The following is a 26243-nucleotide window of genomic DNA, read 5'->3' on the forward strand; positions in this document are numbered from 1 at the left end:
ACTAGACTGACAATTCCATTAAGCGACTTTCACACAAAATGTACCTGTAGATTTATACATACCTTCTTGTGGTAACCTGTTTTTTATTTTGTTTAACTGGCGAACAGAAGGACCATACCTGAAGGGCATGTTGGTTAAATTTTGTTGAGGGGATTTTGAGATCTGCTTTAATCCTGTTGTCATTGTAATGAACTATACGTTATGTTCTGTTTTTTGGTAGGTAAAGGGGCCTTTTGTTCCATGGCAAGCTGTTAGAGATGTAATCCATAGTAATCTGGAAGAATCCTTGGATAAAACATCTATGTCAGTTGGCCGTCGAGCTCGCCACATTATGAAAAATCCTCAGACTTTGCTCAACTTTAAGTGAGTGTCTACTAGCTTAGATTTCTAGAGTTTCACAATTGCTACAAATAAAAGATGGGAGCAGTTTGTTTTCACTTCTTCATTTTTGAGTGACCCGGAGGTGTGAGTCACAGGGAATGGACTTTGTAGTTTGTCACTTTGGAATAAAAAGGCAGGACAAAAGAAACACAATCAGATGTTGACTTTAGCTATTTTGAAAAAATTGTAAAAAGAAAACACAAAACAAAGTTTAGTTTTATCTTTCATTTTTCAGCCCTTTCTACAATGTTGTTGAGTGCAAAAAAAGTCCTTTTGTATAGAAAGAGCATTTGCTAAAGGGTTAATTAGGCTTTGCTGCTATTTTCTATAACTTCTTACATATTCAAATCACAATAATAATAATATAATAATAATAATGATGCAGTGTTTTTATTCAATAATTATACTTAGTATTATTTTGGCTATACATAAAAATAATGATTAATTTGGTTTTTTTTGTCTTTTTGTTCTTTTAGAATTTGTGTTGCAGAGGTCTACCAAGACAAAGATCTAACTGAGAAATTTCTGAAAAGGAAAAGTAACTACGAAAGTCCTGAGGTAATCAGAAAATATTTCACTATATAAATATTTGATTATCACTGGACAATCCCTCTACGTTAAACAGGAAAGGCAACTGCTCATAGTTAAGGACACTGCAATTTGTTAAATATCTTGGAATAAAATGGATTAAGTAAATTTTAAGATACCTCAAATGCAGAAACCCATAGAAAAAAAAGATATTAAGAAAAGAATTTCAGATATCTAAAGGCGTTTTTAGATGTCTCAAATGTGAACCAATGAAAAGATAACTTGAGTGTGTTTAAGGCTGAACACTGTTTTGACCAGTTAAAAAGTGTTGACTTTTATGGTCAGTTAAAAGTTTCTTTGTGCATTTTGACACCTGCAGGTTATTGTTTAATTCAAGAGCCAATTACACACCAAACCCTTTACTTTGGGAGATTAAATTCAGTATACCCCTGTCTTTATTCGAGTTGGCTACACTTTAAGAATTGAAAACACAGTCCTATTCAGTAATTCTCTATGGCATTTCTTTTTCTCCATGCATGGTGTTAAAATATACTTCACCGTGTATTAGGTGAATTACAGTTATATTTAAATTTTGTACCTATTGGACTATTTGTGGTATGTGCTACATTTATTTTACTTTCCCTGAGGTGATGAATTCTAAATTGGGAAATAAATTCTGCATTTATCTGAAAACTTTTAAACCACAGTGGAAAAGGTTTTTTTTTGTAAATTGGGAATGTCAATTCATGACACTTTTTTGATCCTTTATAAATTTCCTTCAAGAGATTGATAATAAATTGAGTGCTGGTATCTGTTAGCATTTTGATGGTATAGATGCTTTTTTGTCTATCCAAGATGATTTTCTTTTGTTTCACCCTTTATGCCCAAATATTCAGAACACATCTCTTTTTGAATACAGTATGTTCGTATTTATCATGGGGCTAGTAAGTGGTGGCATGTTGTATGTTGATTCAGCTTACAAGTTAGAATTTCATTGTATTTATGACAGTGCTACTACCAATGCATTATAGAAATAAAATAATTAAGCAAGACTATAGTTAGAAACAGTTAGTTTTAGGTTGTAGCGAAACCCAACAAATATATTGTAATTATCTTTTATTAAGGGCTGAATTTCCTTGACCTCACTTAAAAATTAAATGATACTAGGTCACACTACTAGGGAAGATAAATGTTATGGATTTAGTAGGATGATCTCACTGTAATGGATATATTTAAACTTCTGAATATCATTTCACTGCCCTAATTTTTTGGGAATGTTGAACAGACTTTTTTTATATTAATAATCAATTAGGTGTGTGCTGCAGAGTTTAAAGAGTTTGTTGAAGAACTAAGGAAGAAATTTAGCACCACAGATGGAGGTTTTCATCTGGAGATTCCAGACACAAAAGAAGAACTTTTCAGACAGTAAGATGTTAACATATCAACTAAATTAAGTGATTGTGATTGATTAGAGTATATCTTTATAACAGTATGCATATTTTTTGATCTATAATCCTGGACTGTCAGAGCTTAAAACATTTGATTCAGTGATTATTTACAGTAATTTACTGTGTTGCTATTTGATTTGTGTTGATGCGTACTTCAGAGAATTGTTATCTCCTTTTAATGCAACTGAGTATTTGATTTACTTCTAGAGATTAACATGTACATTGTTGACTGTACATAATACACTTTCAGGAGTGCCAGTTATTTCACTTTTTATTAGTGTAAAATCCAGATCACGGGTTATTTGAGCCTGTGTCCACATATAACTGCACTACAGCCACACCACTGAAACTCATGACTCTGTGATGTAATGGTTCAGACTCGCTCCTAGCGCTGAATGATTCTACTTTTTATTATAGGATTAAATAAGGACCTTTTCACATGTAATCTACTTAGTGACTCCTTAGAATAATATAGTACCTGAGACCAATTCATTTTTTCCATACACTCATTTGTATTTGTGTGCGCGTCTGTTTGTTTGTGTGCATGTGTATATCCAAGAGACGTTCAAAAAGTTTCCACTGTTTTATATTTTTGTTGAAAATGGTGAAGGTGGGGAGGAGTAGTAATTGGGTATTAAAAAGTTGTTACAACGTTGGGAAAATTGCATCACAAACGAAGGAGACTATATAAAAAAGTGATGTCATTTGATTTTGAAATTCTTAATAAATAGAGTTACATACAGTATATACATACATATATATAAAATATACAGTGGGTACAGAAAGTATTCAGACCCCCTTCAATTTTTCACTCTTTGTTATATTGCAGCCATTTGCTAAAATCATTTAAATTAATTTTTTCCCTCATCAATGTACACACAGCACCCCATATTGACAGACAAAAAAATACATACCGCTTAGAATTAAGGCCAAAAAGTTCTATCTTGGTCTCATCAGACCAGAGAATCTTATTTCTCACCATCTCAGAGTCCTTCAGGTGTCTTTTAGCAAACTCCAAGGTAGAACTTTTTGGCCTTAATTCTAAGCGATATGTGTGGAGACAACCAGGCACTGCTCATCACTTGTCCAATACAGTCCCCACAGTGAAGCACGGCGGTGGCAGCATCATGCTGTGGGGGTGTTTTTCAGCTGCAGGGACAGGACGACTGGTTGCAATCGAGGGAAAGATGAATGCGGCCAAGTACAGGGATATCCTGGACAAAACCTTCTCCAGAGTGCTAAGGACCTCAGACTGTGCCGAAGAAGGTTTACCTTCCAACAAGACAATGACCCTAAGCACACCGCTAAAATAACGAAGGAGTGGCTTCACAACAACTCTGTGACTGTTCTTGAATGACCCAGCCAGAGCCCTGACTTAAACCCAATTGAGCATCTCTGGAGAGACCTAAAAATGGCTGTCCACCAACGTTTACCATCCAACCTGACAGAACTGGAGAGGATCTGCAAGGAGGAATGGCAGAGGATCCCCAAATCCAGGTGTGAAAAACTTGTTGCATCTTTCCCAAGAAGACTCATGGCTGTATTAGCTCAAAAGGGTGCTTCTACTAAATACTGAGTAAAGGGTCTGAATACTTAGGACCAGGTGATATTTCAGTTTTTCTTTTTTAATAAATCTGCAACAATTTAAAAAATTCTTTTTTTGTCTGTCAATATGGGGTGCTGTGTGTACATTAATGAGGAAAAAAATTAATTTAAATGATTTTAGCAAATGGCTGCAATATAACAAAGAGTGAAAAATTGAAGGGGGTCTGAATACTTTCCGTACCCACTGTATATTTTATATATATATATAAAATATATATATGTGTGTGTATGTTTAAATATGTATCTGTGTTTGTGTGTATACTGTAAATAATAAATTTTCCTTTAATATTTTAAGGCGGTAGTTACCATAGTTACCTTATTCTTTTCAGATTCAGGTTGTGTTCTATTGGAGGTGACAAGATCAAGGAAACAAAGCCAGATGTTCTTACAAGGTATCAAAAGAAAAGTAATCTGTTAAGTTTTTGACAGTATCAAAACTGAAACATCTGTTTACAAGTTTAAGGTTTATAATTTGCCTCTAAGCCGTATGCCTTGATCATTTATTTATTTATTTTTTTTTGCAGTTTTGATGATATCTATTCAGCAGTTCTGAATAACCTCATCCAGAGCACATTAGCAATGTCAGATACTCAGATGAAAATATGTCAGTCCTTTCAGGTAAGGCAAAATAGCTGCTTAATGTTTTAACTTGTTGCTGTTGTGAAAATGTTTTGATTTAATGTATGCATTCAGTTTAAAATACAGGTAAACTCACTTTTGTAGTAAGTACTCAAAAGTCCCGAAGACAACAATATTGTATATACAAAAAAAACACAAAATCGTCCAGTAATTGCCTGCACCCTGTGAAGACCTGAACCATAAAAGACAATGCAAACTGTGCATTTCCCTGCAACTGTCCACATTTATAGTTTATTCATTTTTAGTGTGCGTACTACATTCATTGTCACTCTTTTGAAATTGTTATATTACTATCAACCTCCTTATTCCTGAATAGAAAGTTTAATTGGATAGTAAAAAGAAAAAATATGATGTAAAAGAATACATATCATTAGATGTGTAAACTTACAGTTTGAAAAAACAAAATTAATTAAATGTAGGTTGACACATCTGTTCAGTCTGCTGTATAGCCAGAAGCCTCTGAGAGCAAAAAAAACTGGAATAAAAAAAAAACTCATATTTTAAAATATAACAATAGTTCAACATATGTTGGCATGCATTTTTTTTTTTTTTATTTAAGGAATTCACCATATGCAAAGTACAAAACTTAACACCCACAGTCTGTCCACTTACTCACTCGTTTCTCCTTATATTAAATTCCCATATTATATATAAACTCAAAAATAACTAAAAACAATGAGAGTTTTTTTTTCCCCAAAACAACAGGCTTGGGCCACAGTGTCCATCATACAAATCACATGCACCTTAAAAAGAAAAGGATTCAGTGTGTGCCTCATGTTTTGCTGCTCAAATGCATTTAGTCTTCTTTTGTTTAAACTGTTCTTTGACTAAAATTCAGAGGTAGTGTTTTCTGCTGTTGTGTCTGAATTTGGACACAAAGATCACATTATTATTAACACGTTTCCCTTGCAGACACGGTCTCATGCTCACAAAGTAGGAGCTGATAATCTTCCCCAAACAATGTCCATGCTACATATTATGGGGCTATGAGGATGAATACCCTGATAAACCGTAACTAGGTTTATTAAAAAAATGTCCCTATAGTGCTGCCATTTTCATTCACTGCGCAGACTAAAGGCAGAGAAAAGAAACTCTTTTCCACCTGCATAAATGAAGAAATTTGCACAGTTTTCCTGTCGCTTACTGTAAACCACACATTTGTAAGATGAAAACTACAACAATTAAACTATTTTAAAATGGCGACATTCGTTTTGAATAGCCCTCTATATCTAGTGCATATAGGAAGTGTATATTGCTTTGTTGTTACAGTACTTTAATATATAAAAATATTTATCCAAATCCAATACAGAGATAAAACATCCAGAGTTGACTTCCTTCTGAACAGAAACATCTGCAATTCATTTTCAGCATATCCACACCACCTACTTGGGTCTTACTGGTGTGTCCAGCAGGCCCTCCATCTGGCTAAACCCGCTCACTACCAAGTGGTGTTCAGTTAAAGACTTGGCACCTCTCCTTATCCTTTTTATTTTCATTAAACTAGGAGGCTCCGCCCCCAGCTCGCCCTCTCCCAGGTTTGGTTAACTAGATATTTTCATGGGAATTGTTACATATGCTTTATTTTCACTTTTACTTTAAAACTTTAGTTTAAACAATATTTGGAATTGAAGAAAAGTTAACATTGCATTGAATTTTGATTCCGTGTTGGACTTGCATCGTGACAACTGCTTGTGAGTGAATATCATGTCTTTCTTTCTAATACATAAAACAAGAACGTATAAAATTATTGTCCTGATAAAATTTATAAGAGCTGAAAAAGCAGGAAGTGAGTCTGACAAAAGCATTCACATGACTGAGGTTAGATGACTGTGGTCTTGTTTGAAAATAGTTGTAAGTAGGGTGTGACTTGAAAGAATCTCCTGTTAAAAGTTTCAGTCTCGCAGGACTTCATAAAGCGCCAATGTATTTGGAATCTCTTAATTCTCGCTGGCAACATGAATTACACGATCTACAAGTCTCCGACTTTTAAATAATATAATAAAGCACAATATATTCAATCACTTTTCGCTGTTCCATTATTTCACCGAGTAATAATTTCAGCTTTTTTTTGTGCTAATGTGATCTTTCCTATCCTTTTTTTGAGACTTTCGAATTTTCGTACTTCCATTATCTCTAACCTGCTCTGCATGTGTACTACGCCAACATTTTTGAATTCTTTACGACTTTCTACTTTGTCTTCTATTCTTTGTCCTTTATTTCTGGCCGGGGCGTGTAAGTGTCTCTCCGAGAAAGTCGCATCTCGTCTCCTTACAAGATTTTTTTTAATAATAGAGAGATATCCTTCTCATAATACTGCACCTTATTCTTTTTTGAAGATGAGTGCACAATTACGGAAAAAACGAAAACTGGAAATATTGAACTTTTCTAACTTGTTTATTTAATGTTTTGGATTGATTAGTTTGCAATTAAGTACTGTCAGAGATGGCTGGGGGGGTCACCCAGCTGGGACGCCCAGGAGGACCGAAGGAGGGCTTATGCTTTCCCTAGACCATGTGGGGGCAGGCGCCCTGGTACCTTTGGGGGCCACGGGTACAGAGCTTTGAAGCTCAACCCTGTAGGGGTCTGTGGTCACCACCAGGGAGCGCCCACTATGCCTTTGGAGCCCTGGACCTCAGCACTTCCGCCACACCCAGAAGTGCTGGGGGGAAGAGGAGCAGGGACACCCGGAGTGCTTCTGGGGATGCAGCCGGCACTTCCGCCACACTGGGGCGTGTCAGTGGAAGATTGCCGGGAAACACCTGGAGCACATCCAGGTGATGATAAAAGGGTCCGCCTCCCTTGATGTGATGGATGGAGTCAGGAGAGAAGAGAGGACAAGGTCTGGGAGGAGAGAGACAAGGAGGCGGCCTGAAGAAGTGAGGCATTGTTGTGGCCAGGACTTTGGGGTTGTGTGGCACTGTAAATATGATGAATAAACGTATGTTGGGTGACATTGACATGTCTGTGTCTGGGCCGCCTCCACAGTACATAGATAAATGTTCTATGCATGACAGATGCCAGTCTTTCCTCAGTAAATGGCCAATATGGAAACCATTCTAGTTAGAATAGTAATTGACTGATAAAGGTTTTCATTCCTTTTATATTTTTCTTCAGTGTAACACATGGTGGACAAATCTGTAGTAATAAGAAGGTCTGAGCTGCCATTTTATTTTTTAACTTTTACCTTTATGTGTTAATGGCAAACCTGATGAAATTAAGTTGCAGTCTGAAGTTAGTGTGTAGGTCAGGCAAGGGAGGGAGCAGAAAAAAGGGGGCAGGGTGATCGTTGGTGAACAAAAGAGTGGGTATTGTTTCACATAGAATCTGATGATTACTGGGAAATATAAAAATCCTTTTAAAATTTGGAAAACCCCTACTGAGTTCAGAAGTTGCACAGAATGTTTGATACTCTTCTATACATATTGAATTACTTTCTCATGGGACTAGAATGATAGATTTGTAAAACCTCCACATAAGAGAGAATTCATTTTGCCCCAATGCACGTGGCATCTATGGTCCGCTTTTTTTTTTTTGGCCACATTTAATTGCAAAAACTGTCATATTAGCCCATCGCACCCTAAATTATCAGATAATTCACAGTGCTTTACTCCAGCGTCCCAAATTAAATGCTTATACTCTTTAAGTTAATTGACTGCACAATATGCATTTGATCGATTTGTATTTTTTGCCCTGTGAGTCTGTATCTTTTGATTTGTTGTGTTTCTGCTGCTGTATGTATCTAAATTTCCCTTTGGGAGTAATAAAGTTTATCTAATACTCTTGAATCTCCTTAATCTTTTCTCACAACATAATTATACATTTTTTTACACATTCATGTTTTCTGAAAAAAAAGGGCACTTGTTGTTGCAAAGTGTCTTTATTTGGGCAAAAAACGGCAAATTTAGCAATAATTTGTGATCTAAGAGCTTATGTTAATAAAAATTGATTTCATTTAAAATGAAAGGCTTAAAAGTACATAGAGTTACAGAAACAAACATTACACATTAAGATTTTTTTTTATTTTTATTACTGCAGACATTTTATCTGTATCGAAAATACAGGGAAGACCTTCTGTATCAGGTTTTTAAAGAGTGCCAAAAAAAAGGACTGGTAAATCGGCGTCGAGTGAATCAGATTTTGGGACCTAAGAAGAGTCGTGCTTTGCCTTTTGCAGCAATGTCATATCAGCTGTCACAGTCATATTACAGGTAGGAGTCAAAACAAGAATGAACTGCTGTACGGTTTGATTTTTTGTAGTGACGATTAACATGGTGTTGGGTGTAGTGTAGCAGAAATGATTGACTACTTGGAGTCCAGGTTTTGTGTTTAGTTTTATGTAGTATAATGGACCACACGTTGTGTAATTCTTACATATACAGTGCATTTATCAGGTAAAGTAATTGCTTTTGAACTACAGTTTAATAGAATTTATTGTGAAATACATGAATTCCATCCATTGATCTCCCATATTTCATATGATTGATGCATGCCTTTTCAAAGCAGCATATTATTCCACTACTCATACAGCAGCATTTCTAATAATTCCAAAATAACCTAAGATGTAAAAGTTTTATTAAAGTAACAGGCATCCAATGGTGAGCAACACTGAGCAACAAACAACACCAAAACATCCCATTACTAGTGGCATGTAATCTACATGTTAAATCAACCAGACATATTCTTACAATGTCCAAAACATGCATATTTAGTAAAATACTGTTAAATAAACTGCTTTCTAATTATTGTCTGCCATCACTACAACTAAATGCAATTAAGTAACATATAAAAAATATCATTTTTGGGTGCAGTAGTCCTTGGTCATGGAATACGCTGCGTCATTTTAAAAAGGGCCTGTGCTCTTGTCTACTTCATATTTATTTTAGTAAGAGTGGAATAATGTAAGGGTCATAGAATTTAGGGATTTTCATGTCGTAGATTGAAATTCACCTACCAGGGGATGGTAAGACACTGTTTAGTCTAAAAGGAAAGTTATCGATTGTGTAATTTACAGATGGTTTTGAGTGAACCTTTATCTTGCTGCTTCATAAATTATATGTGCAGCCATTTAATTTCCCTGTGAACTGCAAAACATTTCCCAGAATTCCCTCTCTCTCTCTTTTCCTTGTAATAGTTATTTCTGATTTGAACTACAGGTAAAATTCCATTACAACGAACTCCCAGGAACCTAAAAAATATGTAATTGTAACGAAAATTTTGTTGTAATGAGATTCTATATTTGTTACTATAGTGCTTTCTATAACTTGCGCCCAGGCATTTGCAATCATTTCTGTAGCTTCTTTCGCGTTAATTTTAATCTCCTCCTGCCTACAAGTTATGCTGACAAGAATTTTTCTCAGCATTTACTTGCGATAATATACTTTCAGGGTGCGAATGATACCCAAATCCAATAACTGAAGCTCTGCCGTGCAATTGGGTGGGAGGAATTCAACGCAAACATTATCTAAATTCGGAAGCATGTTGTGGGCAGCACAGTTATCAATCAGGAGCCGAACCATCCTTTTTTTCATATTGTGATGTTTCTGAACATTTGAGACCCCCACCCAATGGGAACGACACGCTGAAGTGCGTCCTGAAGCGCAATTGCAGTGTCTGTAGAAGATTGTTTGTCCGTTGCCAGGGCAGGGCAAAAACAGGCTCATAGCACTGCTATGAAGCGACACAGAAGCGAATCCTAAAAGATCGGGGTCACGTTATAAGTCCCTACCTTGCACCCCTAAACATGAGGCTGAGTCTCAGTACTTTAGCAAAACCAGCTTTATTCAGCTTGAAACAGGAACGGCACACTTATTTATTGCAGCGTGATCTGCCACTCTGCTATACTCAGATACAGCAGTCAGGCAGGGTCGTGGCCAGGTCAGTGACCAAGTAATCCTGTTACCTGAATTTTCATTGTTTCTTGCATATCACCCATCGATATCTTTTCTGTTTGCTTTGGCGGAGAGATGCAGCATAGATTTGAGCTTTGAACAGATAAACAATCTTCCATAGATGCAGAGATCGCACTTTGGGATGCTCTTCAGCGTGCTGTCTAGTTGTGGGAGGTCCCAAGAGATTTTACAAACCTTGCATTTTCTTGAATGAGTGCCGCATTAATAGGAATTTTTCTTGAACGAGCATCACTGAACCACATAAAAACTGCTTTTTCGACGTCTTCAAATGCAGCAGTTTACGCACGTTTGCAACCTGAGATTTTTATTCTTTTTTTGTTCTGTCTTTCAAAAAAGTTGACAGTATCGATGGCAAAATTCCGAATTTACTGGCAAGTGTCCTTTTTCTTTTTACCGCAATCAAGAGCTGCGCTAATATGAACTGTTATTATTTTTTCATGTCTGCCGTTTCTATAGCCGAGTTAAATTCCAATGGATGTTTTTCAGATGTTGACAAGCAATAAGCTTCCACCGAAAATAAAAACAGCAACAACAAAAAAAAAAAAAACAGTACAAGGAAAGTTCGAAGAAAGAAAAAAAAAAATGACAGTGTTTCTGTTTGGGGATCGTTGTGCACAACTGAACAAACTGCTCTGTGGATGATTCATTCAGGCATTTCAAGGTCTTTTGTGCACTTCGTTCTAATGAAAGTATTTGCTGAATGTACTTTGTAGTAACGAGATTTCTATAGATTCGTGTCACATGGGGAAGCTGTCGAGACCATAAAAATACTTTGTTGTAATGAAAATTTTGTTGTAAAGATGTTCAGTGTAACAGAATTTTACCTATATTAACAATCCTTTTTGATATTCATGGAATATACACTACTTTTTCATGTTTTTAGTTTTAAATAAACAGATTACCAATACATGATGATATTTAGACATACAAAACAAATTGTCACACTGATAAACCATTTTCTTTTGTTGTCAGTACATTAACTAACAGTTATTCTGACCAGTGATGTATGATGTTGTATAAAGCTGTTCTAGCTGAGCAGTGTTTCTTAATCTGGGGGTTTTCATGGAAAAGCAAGTTCTAAACTGGCAGAGACATGATATAAAATACTCCCACATTGCTCTTAAAATCCTTCTGTACTCGGGTGCCTTTGTTTTGAAATGCAAGTGACAAAGGCATTGGTAGGTTGAATTATAATGGAATTTTTCATTTTGTGATAAAAATCATTAAGATGCCCCTATCTTCTATTTAGTGTCTTCATCCAGTGCCGATCATCTACTGTAGAACTGCTAGAGTGTCTTTTGCAAAGAAAAAAGCTTACACAATAAAACTTTTCAGCATGTAACAAAGTATACATAATCTGTAATGTGGTTGCCAATATCCTTTTTAAAAGGAGTATAAAGAAATTAGTGACAGACACAAAGGTACACCCACACTGAATTTAACATCTCCAAAGTGGACCTTCTAAACTGAATACAAAATCTTCTAGCCCACCCATCCAACATCTCCTTGTGAGAAAAGTTCTTGGGAGGATGTAACAAGGACGACATGCACAACAGGTAGTGTCATTGTTGAAGGACAGATGTTTTTGCCAACTAGGTTCTCTGCAGTTTTTCCCAGCTACCTATTATAGGTCTTTACTTCAGAGAAATTTCAAAAAAAGAGCCAAGCTGTCAGTGAGTACAGGTCCCTACCCCATCCAAAGGAACTGTAGCAGACCCTAAGCCATGTCAGGATCAGAAGACAAGTCTCTGAGAGTCAACAGCTTACGTGATAGTGACATTTTAAAATGGGAAGAGAAGACTTCAAGCTGTAGATTTGACAGGCTAAAAGGTGGTAAGAAAGCCATTGCTAAACCCGAAAAATAGGGGAAAAAAATGTGGCTTGTTTGGTTCAGGATCCACCTCCAGTCTCAATATGCTCTGAAAATAAAGCATAGAACACATAATTTGGGGATACAAATACTACACGGCTGTAAAGCTGTTCTTGAAACTGCTGCATTCCGATTCTGTTGTGCCTTGGAGACTGTAAAAGTTTCCTCCAGCTCCAAGGTTCCTTTTGATGGTATAGAAAACTGTTCTCACTGAGACCTTGGCTTTCTTTGCAAGTTCTCTCAAAGAAAGACGTACACTTTTAATGGTTCGAATAGTCTGTGTGCCTTATTTTAAGTGCATTCTTCTCACCATTATGATAGCACTATACAGTGCAGTATTGTCCAGATAATGCTTCAGAGGGTGCAGCAGCACAGTTTGTTAAAACTCTACATGTATACAGACAGCGAGTTTGTAAGTAATCGTCAAAAGTCGAGATACCTGTAGGAATTGTTTGTATCAACTTTCACGGTTTAATTCACTTCCTTTCCTACAACACAGTTGTAAGTTATTAACCTGTTTGTTTGGTCCATAAAAAGGCCTTCTTGATACAAGTCTGAAAATTACATTGTTTTCCTGTTTTTGGTAACCTAAACTTTTTTTTTTTTAAACTTCCGGCAGTTTACTTCTCACCTTTTTGTACCATTTCAGGTTATTTGCTGGACTTGCACTGTTCTAAACCCTTAGACCACTTGTGTACATCTTATTTAAATTAATTTGGATACCTCAACCCAAAGCCCCCCCACCTCCCTGAGAAAGTAAAGAAAGAAAGTGAAGGGGGTAGGGGGTAATGTGAATTATCACTCCCACATACTGCAGTCTTAGCAATGGTTTAGCATGCAGGTCCAGTAAGTTTGACGGGTGCTGTATAAAGTTTTAATTGGCCCAAAGGCCCCCCTCACATTAAAATGAAAGTCAGGAGCTTCAGCTGCAAGCCGTGCTGATGGTACACAGGCCTAAAATGGGTCACATTTGGAGCTGCTGCTTTCAAATTTGGAAGACAGTGCTAATTGTTCAAATGTAACCACGATTATAACATTGAATAGAGTATTGGTGTGGAAGTCCTCATACACACAGACACACACACACACAGACAAGTGATTACAACATGTCAGCTTTAATAAATCATTCTGGACATTCAGAGTACTGTTACTTGGAACAGTAATGGTGCAGAAGTGTTCAAGAAGATTTAGTTGGCTTTTAGAGGGAAAAAGATCTCATGCTGTGCTATTCTGTTCATTTATTTCAGTAATTCAAAAAGTGAAACTCGTGTATAGATTCTTTTCACACAGAGTGATATATTTCAAACGTTGATTTCTTTTCATTTTGCTGATTATGGCGTATAGCTAATGAAAGCCCAAAATTCAGTATCTCAGAAAATTAGAATATTGTGAAAAAGTTCAATATTGTAGACTCATGCTGTCACACTCCACTTAGCTAAATAACCCAAAACACCTGCATATGTGTCCTGAGCCTTTGTGGTCTCTCAGTCTGGTTCAGTAGGCCACACAAGGAAGGAAGGAAAGCCACAAAAGTTCATTGCTAAAGAAGCTGGCTGTTAACAGAGTGCTGTATCCAAACATATTAATGGAAAGTCGAGTGGAAAGAAAAAATGTGGCAGAAAAAGGTGCACAAGCAACAGGGATAACCGCAGCCTTTAGAGGATTGTGAAGCACAGCCCATTGAGGAATTTGGGGGAGATTCACAAGGAGTGGACTGCAGCTGGAGTCACTGCTTCAAGAGACACCACACACACACACAGACGTATCTATCCAAGACGTGGGCTACAACTGTATTCCTTGTGCCAGGCCACTCCTGAACCAGAAACAATGTCAGAAGCATCTTACCTGGGCTAAGGAGAAAACAAACTGGACTGTTGCTCAGTGGTCCAAAGTCAGATGAAAGTAAATTTTTCATTTCATTTGGAAATCAAAGATCTAGAGTCTGGAGGAAGAGTGGAGAGGCACAGAAGTTGCTTGAGGTCCAGTGTGAAGTTTCTACAGTCAGTGATGATTTGGTGAGCCATGTTGGTCCATTGTGTTTTATCAAGTCCAAAGTCTGCTCAGTCATCTACCAGGAAATTTTGGAGCACTTCATGCTTCCCGCTGCTAACAAACTTTGTGAAGATGCTGATTTCATTTTCCTACAGGACTTGGCACCTGCCCACACTGTCAAAAGTACCAATACTTGGTTTAATGACCATGATATCACTGTGCTTGGTTGGCCAGTAAACTTGCCTGACCTGAACTCCATAGAGAATTAATGGGGTATTGTCAAGGGGAAGATGAGAGACACCAGACCCAGCATTGCAGGCCGCTAGCCAAGCATCCTGGGCTTCCATAACACCTCAGCAGTGCCACAGGCTGATTGACTCCATGCCACACCGCATTGATGCAGTAATTCATGCAAAAGAAGGCCTTGACCAAGTATTGAGTGCATACATGGACATTCTTTTTTAGTAGGCCAACATTTCTGTATTACAAATCATTTTTATTGATCTTATATAATATAATTAGTATTCATTACCTGTAAACCATAATCAGAAAAATGCAAAGAAATAAACGCTTGAAATATATCACTCTGTGTGTAATAAATCTATATAATATGTGAGTTTCACTTTTTTGAATTGAATTACTGAAATAAATTAACTTTTCAATGATATTCTAATTTATAAGATGCACCTGTATGTTTGTTTGTATTTCGGAAAGGGAAACCCCACTCTCTTTTGTGAAGAATGAAAAGTTATAATGTTTTCTGCGTACTCCATCAGTAGGTCTGGGGAATAAAGTATAGTTAGGGACAGAATTTAACACTAAACATTTGGTGACTTAAGGGACCAGTAAGTTAAAAGATTTGTCAACCCTACAAAAGCTGCAGTAGTCCTTTTTGTAAAACACACTGGACAAACATGAAAATAACTAACGAAAACCAAAGTAGTTAGCGTTACACATTGCAGGGCATAGAAGTGAAGCAGCACTTCAACACAAACCTGAATCCATTCTTTGAAATGCATTAATGTCTTCAAGATTAAAGCCACGTACACATACGCCATGGCAAGCTGTTTTAAACGTTCAGGTTTAGTTGAAAAGTGCTGTTCAGTGTCTATAATGATAGTTCCACGTGTCAAAATTCGAATTAATGACACCTTGTATTATATTTTGGGTAGCAGGGTGGAGCAAATCTTTTAGTCCTTTGTACCTCAAGGCAGTGTGCTGCTATCAACAGCAATAACCTTTTGTCAGTTTTTGTTAAGCAAACAATTCATCCAAAATATTCAAATATACAGTGCATATTAGTAGAATACATAATGTAACACCCTTTGATCTGCAAATTCCAATACATTTTCCACTATCAAATTCACTTCGGAAGTGGATTCTGATTATTATTATTTTCTTTATTTTCTTCTTCTTTCGGCTGCTCCCGTTAGGGGTCACCACAGTGGATCATCTTCTTCCATATCTTTCTGTCCTCTGCATCTTGCTCTGTTTATTTCTAAAGCACTTTAAAAACAACATCAAGGCTGACCAAAGTGCTGCACAATAAAAAAAGAAAACCCAACATATCAGACACAGAAAACCGAAGGGTAAATGAAACAACACATTAGAACTGAAAAGATTCTTAATAAAAAGTATACAGATAGTCAACGTAACATACTGGGCTAAAAGCCAGAGAGTAAAAATGTGTTTTTAAATAGGGTTTAAAGACAGCTAGTGAAGGAGCCTGCCTAACGTGCAACGGCAAATCATTCCAGTGTGTTGGGGCTGCAACTGAAAAAGCTCGATCACCTCAGAGTTTGCATCGTGCCTTGGGAACACGTAAAAGGATCTGGTCTGCTGACCTGAGAGAGCGAGACGGTACGTAAGGGTGCAGCAGTTCCGACAAATAAAGTGGGGTGCAACCATTAAAGGATTTAATAACGAATACAAGGACCTTAAAATGGATTAGAAAACAAATTGGAAGCCAGTGAAGGGAAGCCAAAATCGGGGTAACATGCTCATGCTTTCTTGTGCCAGTTAAAAATCGTGCAGCAGTGTTTTGCACCAGCTGTAGGCAAGCAATGCAGGCCTGGCTAATTCCAAAAAGAGGCGCACTGTTACACCCATCACCTGCATGTCCTTTCTCACCACATCCATAAACCTTCTCTTAGGCCTTCCTCTTTTCCTCTTCCCTGGCAGCTCTGTCCTTGGCATCCTTCTCCCAATATACCCAGCATCTCTCCTCTGCACATGTCCAAACCAACACAATCTCGCCTCTCTGACTTTGTCTCACAACTGTCCAACTTGAGCTGACCCCCTAATGTCCTCATTTCTAATCTTGTCCATCCTCGTCACACCCAATGCAAATCTTAGCATCTTTTAACTCTGCCACCTCAGGCTCTGTCTCCTGCTTTCTGGTCAGTGCCACCGTCTCTAACCCATATAACATAGCTGGGCTCACTACCGTTTTTTTCTTTTCACTGCTTCTCTGTAAGAGTCATGAATGAATGTCATTCATTTCATTTCAGGCAGTGTCATTAATTTTGTAGCCTTACTTCTGGTGTTTTACTTTTCTGTAGCGGCTCTCCATTTACTGTATACAGTTGAGCCGCATTATTCTATGGCCTCAACTTCTGGAATGTCATTTCCTTCTCTTGCAATGTTATTTCGTTATTCTCCTTTCTGTTTTATGTCTCCTTATCAAAGCTGCTCTTTAAACTGATTTTTTTTTCTTTAAAAGAGAGCTTCTCCAGTTCAAAACTGCGTTCTTAAAAGTGCGTGTAAAAACACCTCCCATTCCTGTCAGCTTGAAAATGTTGCTATCTGTTAGTAATCCATATTTCATTATTGCCTTTTTCTGTAGTTTCAGTACTATTTTAGTTGCTGCTTTCTTCTGTTATTTTAATTTAAGAAATCTGAAGCATATTCAAAGGAAACAAATACACATTGCTATATTGCAGTTTATTGACTTCTTTTTTTCATTCCCTCTGATCAGCAGATTATTACTTTTTTATTCTAGAAATATCCTGTTTTTCAACTGGTTATATTTAATTTTCCTTTTTGCAGTATTGTCATATTCACAAAAAATGAATAATTAAGCACTTTTATGACCTTCACAGGAATGGTTTTCAGACTCACATACTTAAAAGTTTCTTGTTTCCTGGGCTAACTCTGTGTGTTATCTGTTACTCCGTGACCATTCAGTAATTAATGAAAGCAGCGTGTTAGCTCAAAGGCGGCAGAATGAAACTAATTAAGAATCCATCCATTCATTGTAAATGTACTGTATGTGAACCTTTACCTTGTGTTGTTTTTTGTCTCTCTCTGTTCTTAGTAGTTGTATGCTCTTAAACTAAACCAGATCCTGGGTTGGTCACCATTTATCTGTTATTAATTTGTGTTCTTCTTCTGCAGGTCTCACTTTACCATCAGTTCTCTTTTTACAAGTCTCAGCCCTGTAACTGTAAAAACAGTTCCAAGCTACATGACACAATTGGAAGTCTGACATATTAGATAGACAGATACAACTTTATTTGTCCCCAGGGGGTAATTTTAGCTTTTTATAGAAGTTCTTTAAATAAAAAAATCATAAACAGATAGATACATATATACACAGTGTCACACACACACACCTCATTGACTATAAAGCAAGAAACTTCAAAAGAAGGAAAACTTGTGACTTGGCAGTGCCAGCCACAGTAAGGCACTATAACGGCATATTGCTGTTGGTATAAAGGAGCCCCCCGTAGTGTTTCCTGACACACTTCTGCTGAAGAATTTGTTGGCTGAAAGTCCTCAGTGTTAGTTTGTCACAGAGAGGATGTGCAGCATTGTTCATAATGAAACTCAGTTTTGTTTTAATGCTCTCCTTTACTGCTACCTCCAGGGTGTTCGGAGCAAGCTTAAATAAATTTGACAGAATTTTCCTGAAAACCGTTCCATTTTGGGGATTCAAAACCATTCGATCGCTCTTTTTTTGTTGTCCTTCTGCCCTTTGTTAGAGAACAAGGGTTTCTGCCAAGCTAATTACATTTTGTATTGTGCTTTGTATGTGTGTCTGTATTTTTTCTTTAAGTAGCCTTGCCAATCATTCACTTATTTAAACACTCAAACTCATTTTAGTCAACTATGCCAAACTATTTACAGCCAAACAAATGACACTCACCCTTAATGAGATTTGTGCTCTTAAGCATTCCTCTTAAATCGGGGGGCGGTTTAGCGGAGATTCCTTTTTTGCCTTTTATCCCCAATAAGAGATTTTTGCCAAATTAACAGTAAGGTTTTGAGCGAACACTTTCTTTTATCCCAAGCAGCATTCAAGTCAGGGCTTCTTTTTCATGTTTCAAGGTGATTTGCTCAGTCATATGAGTCGCCAGTGAATGTCTTTTCTTTGTCATTTTTTCATGTACAGTCATATGAAAAAGTTTGGGATCCCCTCTTAATTCTTTGGATTTTTGTTTATCATTGGCTGAGCTTTCAAAGTAGCAACTTCCTTTTAATATACGACATGCCTTATGGAAACAGTAGGATTTCTGCAGTGACATTAAGTTTATTGAGTTAACAGAAAATATGCATCATAACAAAATTAGACCGGTGCATAAATTTGGGCACCCCAACAGACAATTTACTGTACATCAATACTTAGTTGAGCCTCCTTTTACAAATATAACCGCATCTAGACGCCTCCTATAGCCTTTGATGAGTGTCTGGATTCTGGATGGAGGTATTTTTGACCATTCTTCCATACAAAATGTCTCCAGTTAAATTTGATGGCTGCCGAGCATGGACAGCCTGCTTCAAATCATCCCATAGATTTCCGATGATATTCAAGTCAGGGGACTGTGACGGCCATTCCAGAACATTGTACTTCTCCCTCTGCATGAATGCCTTTGTAGATTTCGAACTATGTTTTGGGCCATTCTCTTGTTGCAATATCCAACCCCTGTGTAACTTCAAGTTTGTGATTGATGCTTGAACATTATCCTGAAGAATTTGTTGATGTTGGGTTGAATTCATCTGACCCTCGACTTTAACAAGAGCCCCAGTCCCTGAACTAGCCACACAGCCCCACAGCATGATGGAACCTCCACCAAATTTGACAGTAGGTAGCAGATGTTTTTCTTGGAATGCGGTGTTCTTCTTCCACCATGCAAAGCACTTTTTGTTATGACCAAATAACTCATTTTTTTGTCTGATCAGTCTAAAGCACTTTGTTCCAGAATGAATGTGGCTTGTCTAAATGAGAATTTGCATGCAACAAGTGACTCTGTTTGTGGAGTGAGTGCAGAAAGGGCTTCTTTCTCATCACCCTGCCATACAGATGTTCTTTGTGCAAATTGCGTTGAATTGTAGAACAATGACCAGATACACCATCTGCAGCAAGATGTTCTTGCAGGTCTTTGGAAGTGATCTGTGGGTTGTCTGTAACCATTCTCACAATCCTGTTCATTTGCCTCTCCTGTATTTTTCTTGGCCTGCCAGACCTGAGGTTTAACAGCAACTGTGCCTGTGGCCTTCCATTTCCTGATTGCATTCCTTACAGTTGAAACTGACAGTCTAAACCTCTGAGATAGCTTTTTGTAGCCTTCCCCTAAACCATGAGACTGAACAATCTTTTTCAGAGTTGCTTTGAGGGTCCCATGCTGTCAGTCTTCAGAGGAGCGTCAAAGGGAAGCATAACTTGCAATTGACCACCTTAAATACGTGTCTCATGATTGGACACACCTGTCTATGAAGTTCAAGGCTTAACGAGATAATCCAACCAATTTGGCCTTTCAAGTAATCAGCATTGAGCAGTTACATGCGCTCAAATCAGCAAAATTACAAGGGGACCCACATTTTTGCACAGCCAGTTTTTCACATTTGATTTAATTTTATACAACTAAATACTGCCTCACTAAAAATCTTTGTTCGGAAAACACCCTGGTGCTCAGATGTTCTTAGGAAATGAAAGACATAACACTGTTATCTTTTTTGTTGAAAGTAGAGTCAATTATTATGCAGGCCGAGAGGGATTCCCAAACTTTTTCATATGGCTATAAATGCTTATGTACATGAATTTGCAAACTTTTGTCCCAGAGTGCTTTACAAAATTGACAGTGAGCCGCACCAAATGGGGCTTTCCCTGCCTTTTCTACCATTTTTCTCTCGTCCTCAGTACTTACCCAGTTCACCCAGCACATGTGAAAGCCACTGTCCCTGTTTTGCTGTGTTAACCTGACAGCCAGCAGAGAGGATGCTCGGTGAACGCAGTCATAACACAGCAAGTAACTGATGTCCGTAGTTAATCAGATGGTAGAAAAGGGTGTTAAGAATTTTAATGCAGTTATGACCCCTGTGTGAGGAGATACCTCCAAGACTTGTCTGCAACTCCCAATTTCTGCTGACATCTGTTGCAAGTTGTTTGCGTAATTTTTATAAACAAAAGGTGCAGAAGCTAAGGTCAGGTTGGGGAGCATGGACTTGGTACCGTGTGTTGCCCCACCCACCACATAACGAAACAGCTCAGGATCCCAGTTGGCAACCCCCCCCCAGGGAGACACGTGGTCCAGTCCCACCCTCCGGAAATGACCCTCTATCCGCCGCAGCCAGGTATTATGTGGACATCCCCTTGGCCTAGTCCAGCTACTCAGGTCCCCAACAATAAGGATCCTGCGAGCTGGATCACCCTCGGGGAAATGCGCCACATGGCCGTAGTGCCATAACTGACGCTCCCTCGCAATGCAGGTAATGTGCCTCACGCGGGACTCCATGAGCAACCGCTCATTCGACACAAAGTGAAACCAATGGTACCCAAGGATTCTCTGAAGTGACACAGAACCAAAGGAGTCCAGTGTATCAGACATCAATAACTTGCTGTCCCAAAAAGCAATTTAGTCGGCGGTTCTGTTATTGTCTTTATATATTTTTTTTATCTGAGGGTGTAAATCAAGAGGGAAAAAATTGAAAGTAATTTACAGAGAATGTTGTGAAAACATTTTCTTTTAATGAGCAGATTAGGCCACATAATGACAACGGAGCCTTAGCTGATTCCATGTGCTGGTTCTGTGTGGATGAGTTTATATTTGGAGAAACAATTGGAGCGGGCCATTTAAATGTTTGTTTGTTTTTATGTCCCATTGTGAGATGATGCCATGTCAAAGTAATACTGTGTAATGTGAGATAGACGGGCAAAGTAAGGTGGTGTTCACACAGTCACTCGGCTTCCTTTTGGCAAACATTCTTTACTCTGCCCTGCAAGCCCCCCGTGTTCAGACACAAGTGGAAGTCCTACCCTTGCTCTATGGCTTTTTAGAAACATAAGTACTTACCTTTAATTTGTGATTAACGTACCCTTTACCTTCAGCCTGGTGAAGTTCTGTCCTGATGACATTATTGTCTTGATTTATTACTAAATCATAAAGTGAGTATATGTATCTTATTATTTCATTTGCCTTGTAAACCTGATTGTAGTAGTGCTTGCTTTGACAGAATATTTCTGGATGTTTTGCATGTTTTCTGCTGCTTGCTGCAGGTTCTTCACATGGCGCTTTCCCAATACTCTGTGTGCAGAATTAGACCGGTTTTCAGAACAGCTAAAGAGTGTGGGATCAGAAGATAAGCCAAATAACTTCTCTTTTATGGATAAAGATACAGTGGACTCAAAAACTGAAATGATGTTGTTCCCCATGGATGCTCCTGGTGGATATTGCCTCTTCAGCCTGTCTTTATTTATCCTTGGCTTCCTGTCTGTAGATGTGGCTATTCCTGAACAGATTGTGGTTGTGGACAGCGCCATGATGGACAATGAAGTCACAAAGGGGTAAAATGATTGTTTTGTCATGTCTTTTGATGAGCTGGCAGAGGGGGATGCCAGGCAACTAAGTCCATAGGATATTTATGCACATTTAAAGTGGGCAGATATAAATTGGGCTTATGAGCCACAATTTCATTTAAATTCAAATGACACCATTCTGTTTGAAAATTGAATATTTAACTTGCTGCATCATGCTGGATCATTCTTTCAGTTACTTATTTATCTAAGATCATTTTACAGAATTAAACCTTTAATCATTTAAAATAATTAAAAACTTGAAGAATATTAATCTTTGCAAATGTGATACACATGCCACTTTCCAGCCTAAATTTGGTGGCGCACTATTTTTACTGTGTATGCCAGTACAGCTCAGCTAAATGTTATCTAATTTAAGGCGGATGGACGTGTGCTGCGTCTCCGAGAGGTGCCAGCTCCTCAGCTTAGGCTGTTACTCCCTCTGGTGTCAAGAACCTGCTTTGTACAAATCCAGTTTATTCTAGTTCTGCCAAAGATCATTTCATTACTGCAGCCTGAAGCAGGCCTCATGGTTTATTTGTATAAAGAGAATTTATTAGAAACAAAACACCCCTTCACTTTAACACATGAAACAAATGGTAGTTTTTAATACAATCTTGTGTTCAGTAGTCTGTGTTTCATCATCATCGTCGTCGTCGTGGCCTCCCTGTGTTTGTCCCAAAGGCCTGCAGTGTAGGTTGGTTGGGGACCTAGTGCTGTACATATGCGTGCGGTGGCTCCCTGGGGCCTTGACACTGGATGATGCTGGATCTGGAGATGCGTTTATGAATGGAATAGAATATGTAATTGCATTCATCTCCTTTGTTTCACAGCCTATTAAAGGATGGCATGGATGACGAGGAAGAGGAAGAAGAGGCAGAGGACATAGAAAATAAACGAAAAATTGAGGTGAAAGCCAGGCAGGCCTCTCATACCAATTACCTGCTCATGAGGGGCTTCTGTTCTCCTGGCATAGTAAACACCCGTAACCTTAACACCTGTGACAATGTTGTGGTGAACTCGTGCCAGTTGAAGGTCAAACTGCGTGTCACTCCGGCCCACCACTGGTTCTGTTGGCCAGGTTAGAATCCTTCTCTTGCCCGTCTGTATGTGTCAATTCATAATGAATTAATGTGATCTTTTGCTTAGAATAAATTGGCCTTTTAAATATTAAGCAGATCTGTACATCTTCCCAAGGAGCAATTCCAGCTATGGTACTCAAATCATGAAATATGAATTGAATAGAAATCGTATTATCTTTTGAGTAGAAACTGGCAACGCCATTAGTCACATAAAAACAGTAAGCCAGGCTGTAATGTCAAAGGCTTATATTTACTTACCCATACACACATCACTGGCCCCATATTTCCTTGATACTCTTTTCTGTTCTTAAAAGCAAAATAATTTAAGAAATTTTAAATATCAAAATTGTTTAAACCAGGAGAGCTGTCGGAGCTTCCCCCTTTAGTGTATCGTGGACAGTCGTCATTTAGTAATTGAGGACAATTTTCAGGGCAGTGCCATCTGCTTAATCAACCGACCGTGACTTGATAACGCCTGAAAACATCAGTAACTCGTGAGCCAAGCCATAGTTTAAGAAGCCCTGGTGTGAACGGAATAAGATCAGAAAGCTGCTGCTGCCTTTGTGAATACCGGCGAGTGCATTTGGTGATGGAGTCCGCTGCTGCCCTTTGTGCTGTGGCCGTTTTCTAATCCAGTGATCGTTTCTGCTGTATTTTGAATTGTATGGTATTGAAATGCATGAAAGTGTGAGCCCTGTTGGCTGTGTATAATATGGCCATCTACACCTTTAAAGAAAGGCCGAATGAGTGGGACATGGGGTTGTAGGTCTTCACTTCTGAATCGCATGCTAGTAAGCAACATATTACCGTTTGACTGTGCCAGTGATAATTTAGGTGCGTCCTAGTAAGGGGGGTATAATATTTACGCAGTCGGTCAGTCTGTATGTTAGATTTGTAGTTAATTCACATCACCTTGCGGTAAGGCGTTCGGATTGAACGTCACTGTTCAAATATATTTTATTAAAAGAAGATCTTATTCAAAGGCTATAACTGACATTTGATGGTCAGAAAAATGTTGTTTGTTTTACCAGCACTAGTTATGGCATCGTGTAGACATCTTGATCTTCCAGACGCACCATGCAGAGCGCCAGTATTTTATGGATCTGTTTTTGCGCTTCTCTTACATGATCAGCCTTTTTTCCATTTTGAATGGTTATCCTCTTTTGCAAAACTCAAAACCAGACCCTTTCACAGTGCAGTGTTTTCTAGATTTCAGTTAATCAGGCTTCTCAGAGGCCAATAAACCGATTAATCACAATTAGGGCTTACATTGCATTTTAGCCATTTGTCTTCTCTGAACAGTCAGGTCACACAGTTTTGCTCCAAGATGGCCTTGATCACCCTTTAAATACACAAGAAAACCAGTCTGACCCCTCCACATGAGCAATTCAACCTACTAATGTGTTTTACCTTTTTGACTTCTGTAGGAATTTCTAAGGTCACTGAACAAATTTCTGAGGACTGTCAGCTTCCAGAAAACTTCACCAGAATTCTGAGAAAGTCCAAGGATGTTTGTAGACTGGACAGGTTTAGGAAGCTGTGTGTGGAGGAATACGGCTACTCTGCTGAAGATCTGCAAGCGGTCCTTGAAATAAGCAGTGCCATTGAGGAAAGCAAGTCTTTTGGGTGCGATAAAAACGATCTGCGAAACAAATTTCTCAGCTTTAAAGAAAGGAAGGAAGGAAGGACGCGGTCCCTTCACCAGTATGTTGAGGTGAGCTTGCGTTACTGATACCATTAGGGTCTACAGAGCCCATTGATGTTAGGATTAAACACATTCAGTTTATGTCGAACATGCTAATCTTTATTGTAAATAAAGTATATTCTTTTATACTGTACAAAGGTAGCTCCGTTTTACCATTTTATGTCACCTCTTAGTAACATTTTTCCCTCTGCTTGCACCTCTTCTGACCCACTTTTGCCTTCTCAGCATTGTGTCCATGTAGTTGCACATCTGAGGCTCGTAACTCTGCTCTCAGTGGTTTTCCTGTTTTGTTGCCACACATCAAAGCCTTTACATCCCCATTCCCTGTGCCACTACTCATCTATCCAATCCTGTGTTCAGTTTTCAGAACCAGTTGGTCAGATGCTTAATGTCACAATGAAGGACCAACTGCACTGTACTGAATTTCTTTTTATTGGTACTAATAGTATTTCTGTGGAATTGATGCTAATTCTTTCCTTTTTATCTTCATTCCATCCATTCATTATCCAACCCGCTATATCCTAACTTCAGGGTTTTTTGGGGGTCTGCTGGAGCCAATCCCAGCCAACACAGGTTGCAAGGCAGGAAACGAACTTCGGGCAGAGCGCCAGCCCACCGCAGGGCACACACACCAAGGATAATTTTTAGCATCGCCAATCCACCTAACCTTTGGAGGAAACCCACGCAGACACGGCAAGAACATGCAAACTCCATGCAGGGAGGACCCGGGAAGCGAACCCGGGTCTCCTGTGAGGCAGCCGTGCTACCACTGCGCCACCGTGCCACCCACCCTTTTATCTTCTTGTATCAAATCTTCTGTTAGAATCTCTGCCATCCATTTTTGATGCTTAGCCAAATTTGTCTTTTGAATACCAACCATGTTTTTCCAATTCAAAAATATTACAAAATTAGAAAAGTTCTTTCTCTTTTAGGACACTGAGAGAGTGATTCGTGGTTTTATATCATCTTGTGCGGAATATCGTAATCCCTTCTTTACTCGCCTCAGCCCAGCACCTTTTCATTAATCCTAAATGCAGTTGCTCGTCTAGGCATGGAGATCTCGTTACTCCAGTGGTTGCCAGTGAAGTTTTGGGTTGATTTGGAGGGTCTTGACCTTGTGTGGTGAGACCCCATTATACGTTTGTGAATTGCCTTTACCTTGCAGTAGTAAGGAATGCCTTCGCTCCTCCAGTCAAGAGCTGTTAGCTGGGCCCAGAACCGGGGGGGAAAAGGAAAGGGTGACTGCACTCTTCCAGTAGGTGCGTCCAAATTTGGGAATGTAAGATTATCAA

At 38.5% G+C, this 26243-nt stretch overlaps 1 protein-coding gene across 1 annotated transcript in view; it reads left to right on the plus strand.

Annotated features, from left to right (window-relative positions):
• LOC120542102 (general transcription factor 3C polypeptide 1-like) overlaps window positions 1-26243 on the plus strand; it is a 76917-nt gene that overhangs the window by 45976 nt on the left and 4698 nt on the right. The window contains exons 25-33 of the mRNA XM_039774262.1: window positions 221-363; window positions 858-939; window positions 2222-2334; window positions 4292-4354; window positions 4487-4580; window positions 8637-8809; window positions 21868-22155; window positions 22998-23245; window positions 24674-24960. Of these exons, the coding sequence (XP_039630196.1) occupies window positions 221-363; window positions 858-939; window positions 2222-2334; window positions 4292-4354; window positions 4487-4580; window positions 8637-8809; window positions 21868-22155; window positions 22998-23245; window positions 24674-24960 (1491 nt within the window). The remainder of the gene's footprint in view (window positions 1-220; window positions 364-857; window positions 940-2221; window positions 2335-4291; window positions 4355-4486; window positions 4581-8636; window positions 8810-21867; window positions 22156-22997; window positions 23246-24673; window positions 24961-26243) is intronic.

This window comes from Polypterus senegalus, chromosome 13 (assembly GCF_016835505.1).
Source record: "Polypterus senegalus isolate Bchr_013 chromosome 13, ASM1683550v1, whole genome shotgun sequence".
Classification (NCBI taxonomy): domain Eukaryota; kingdom Metazoa; phylum Chordata; class Cladistia; order Polypteriformes; family Polypteridae; genus Polypterus; species Polypterus senegalus.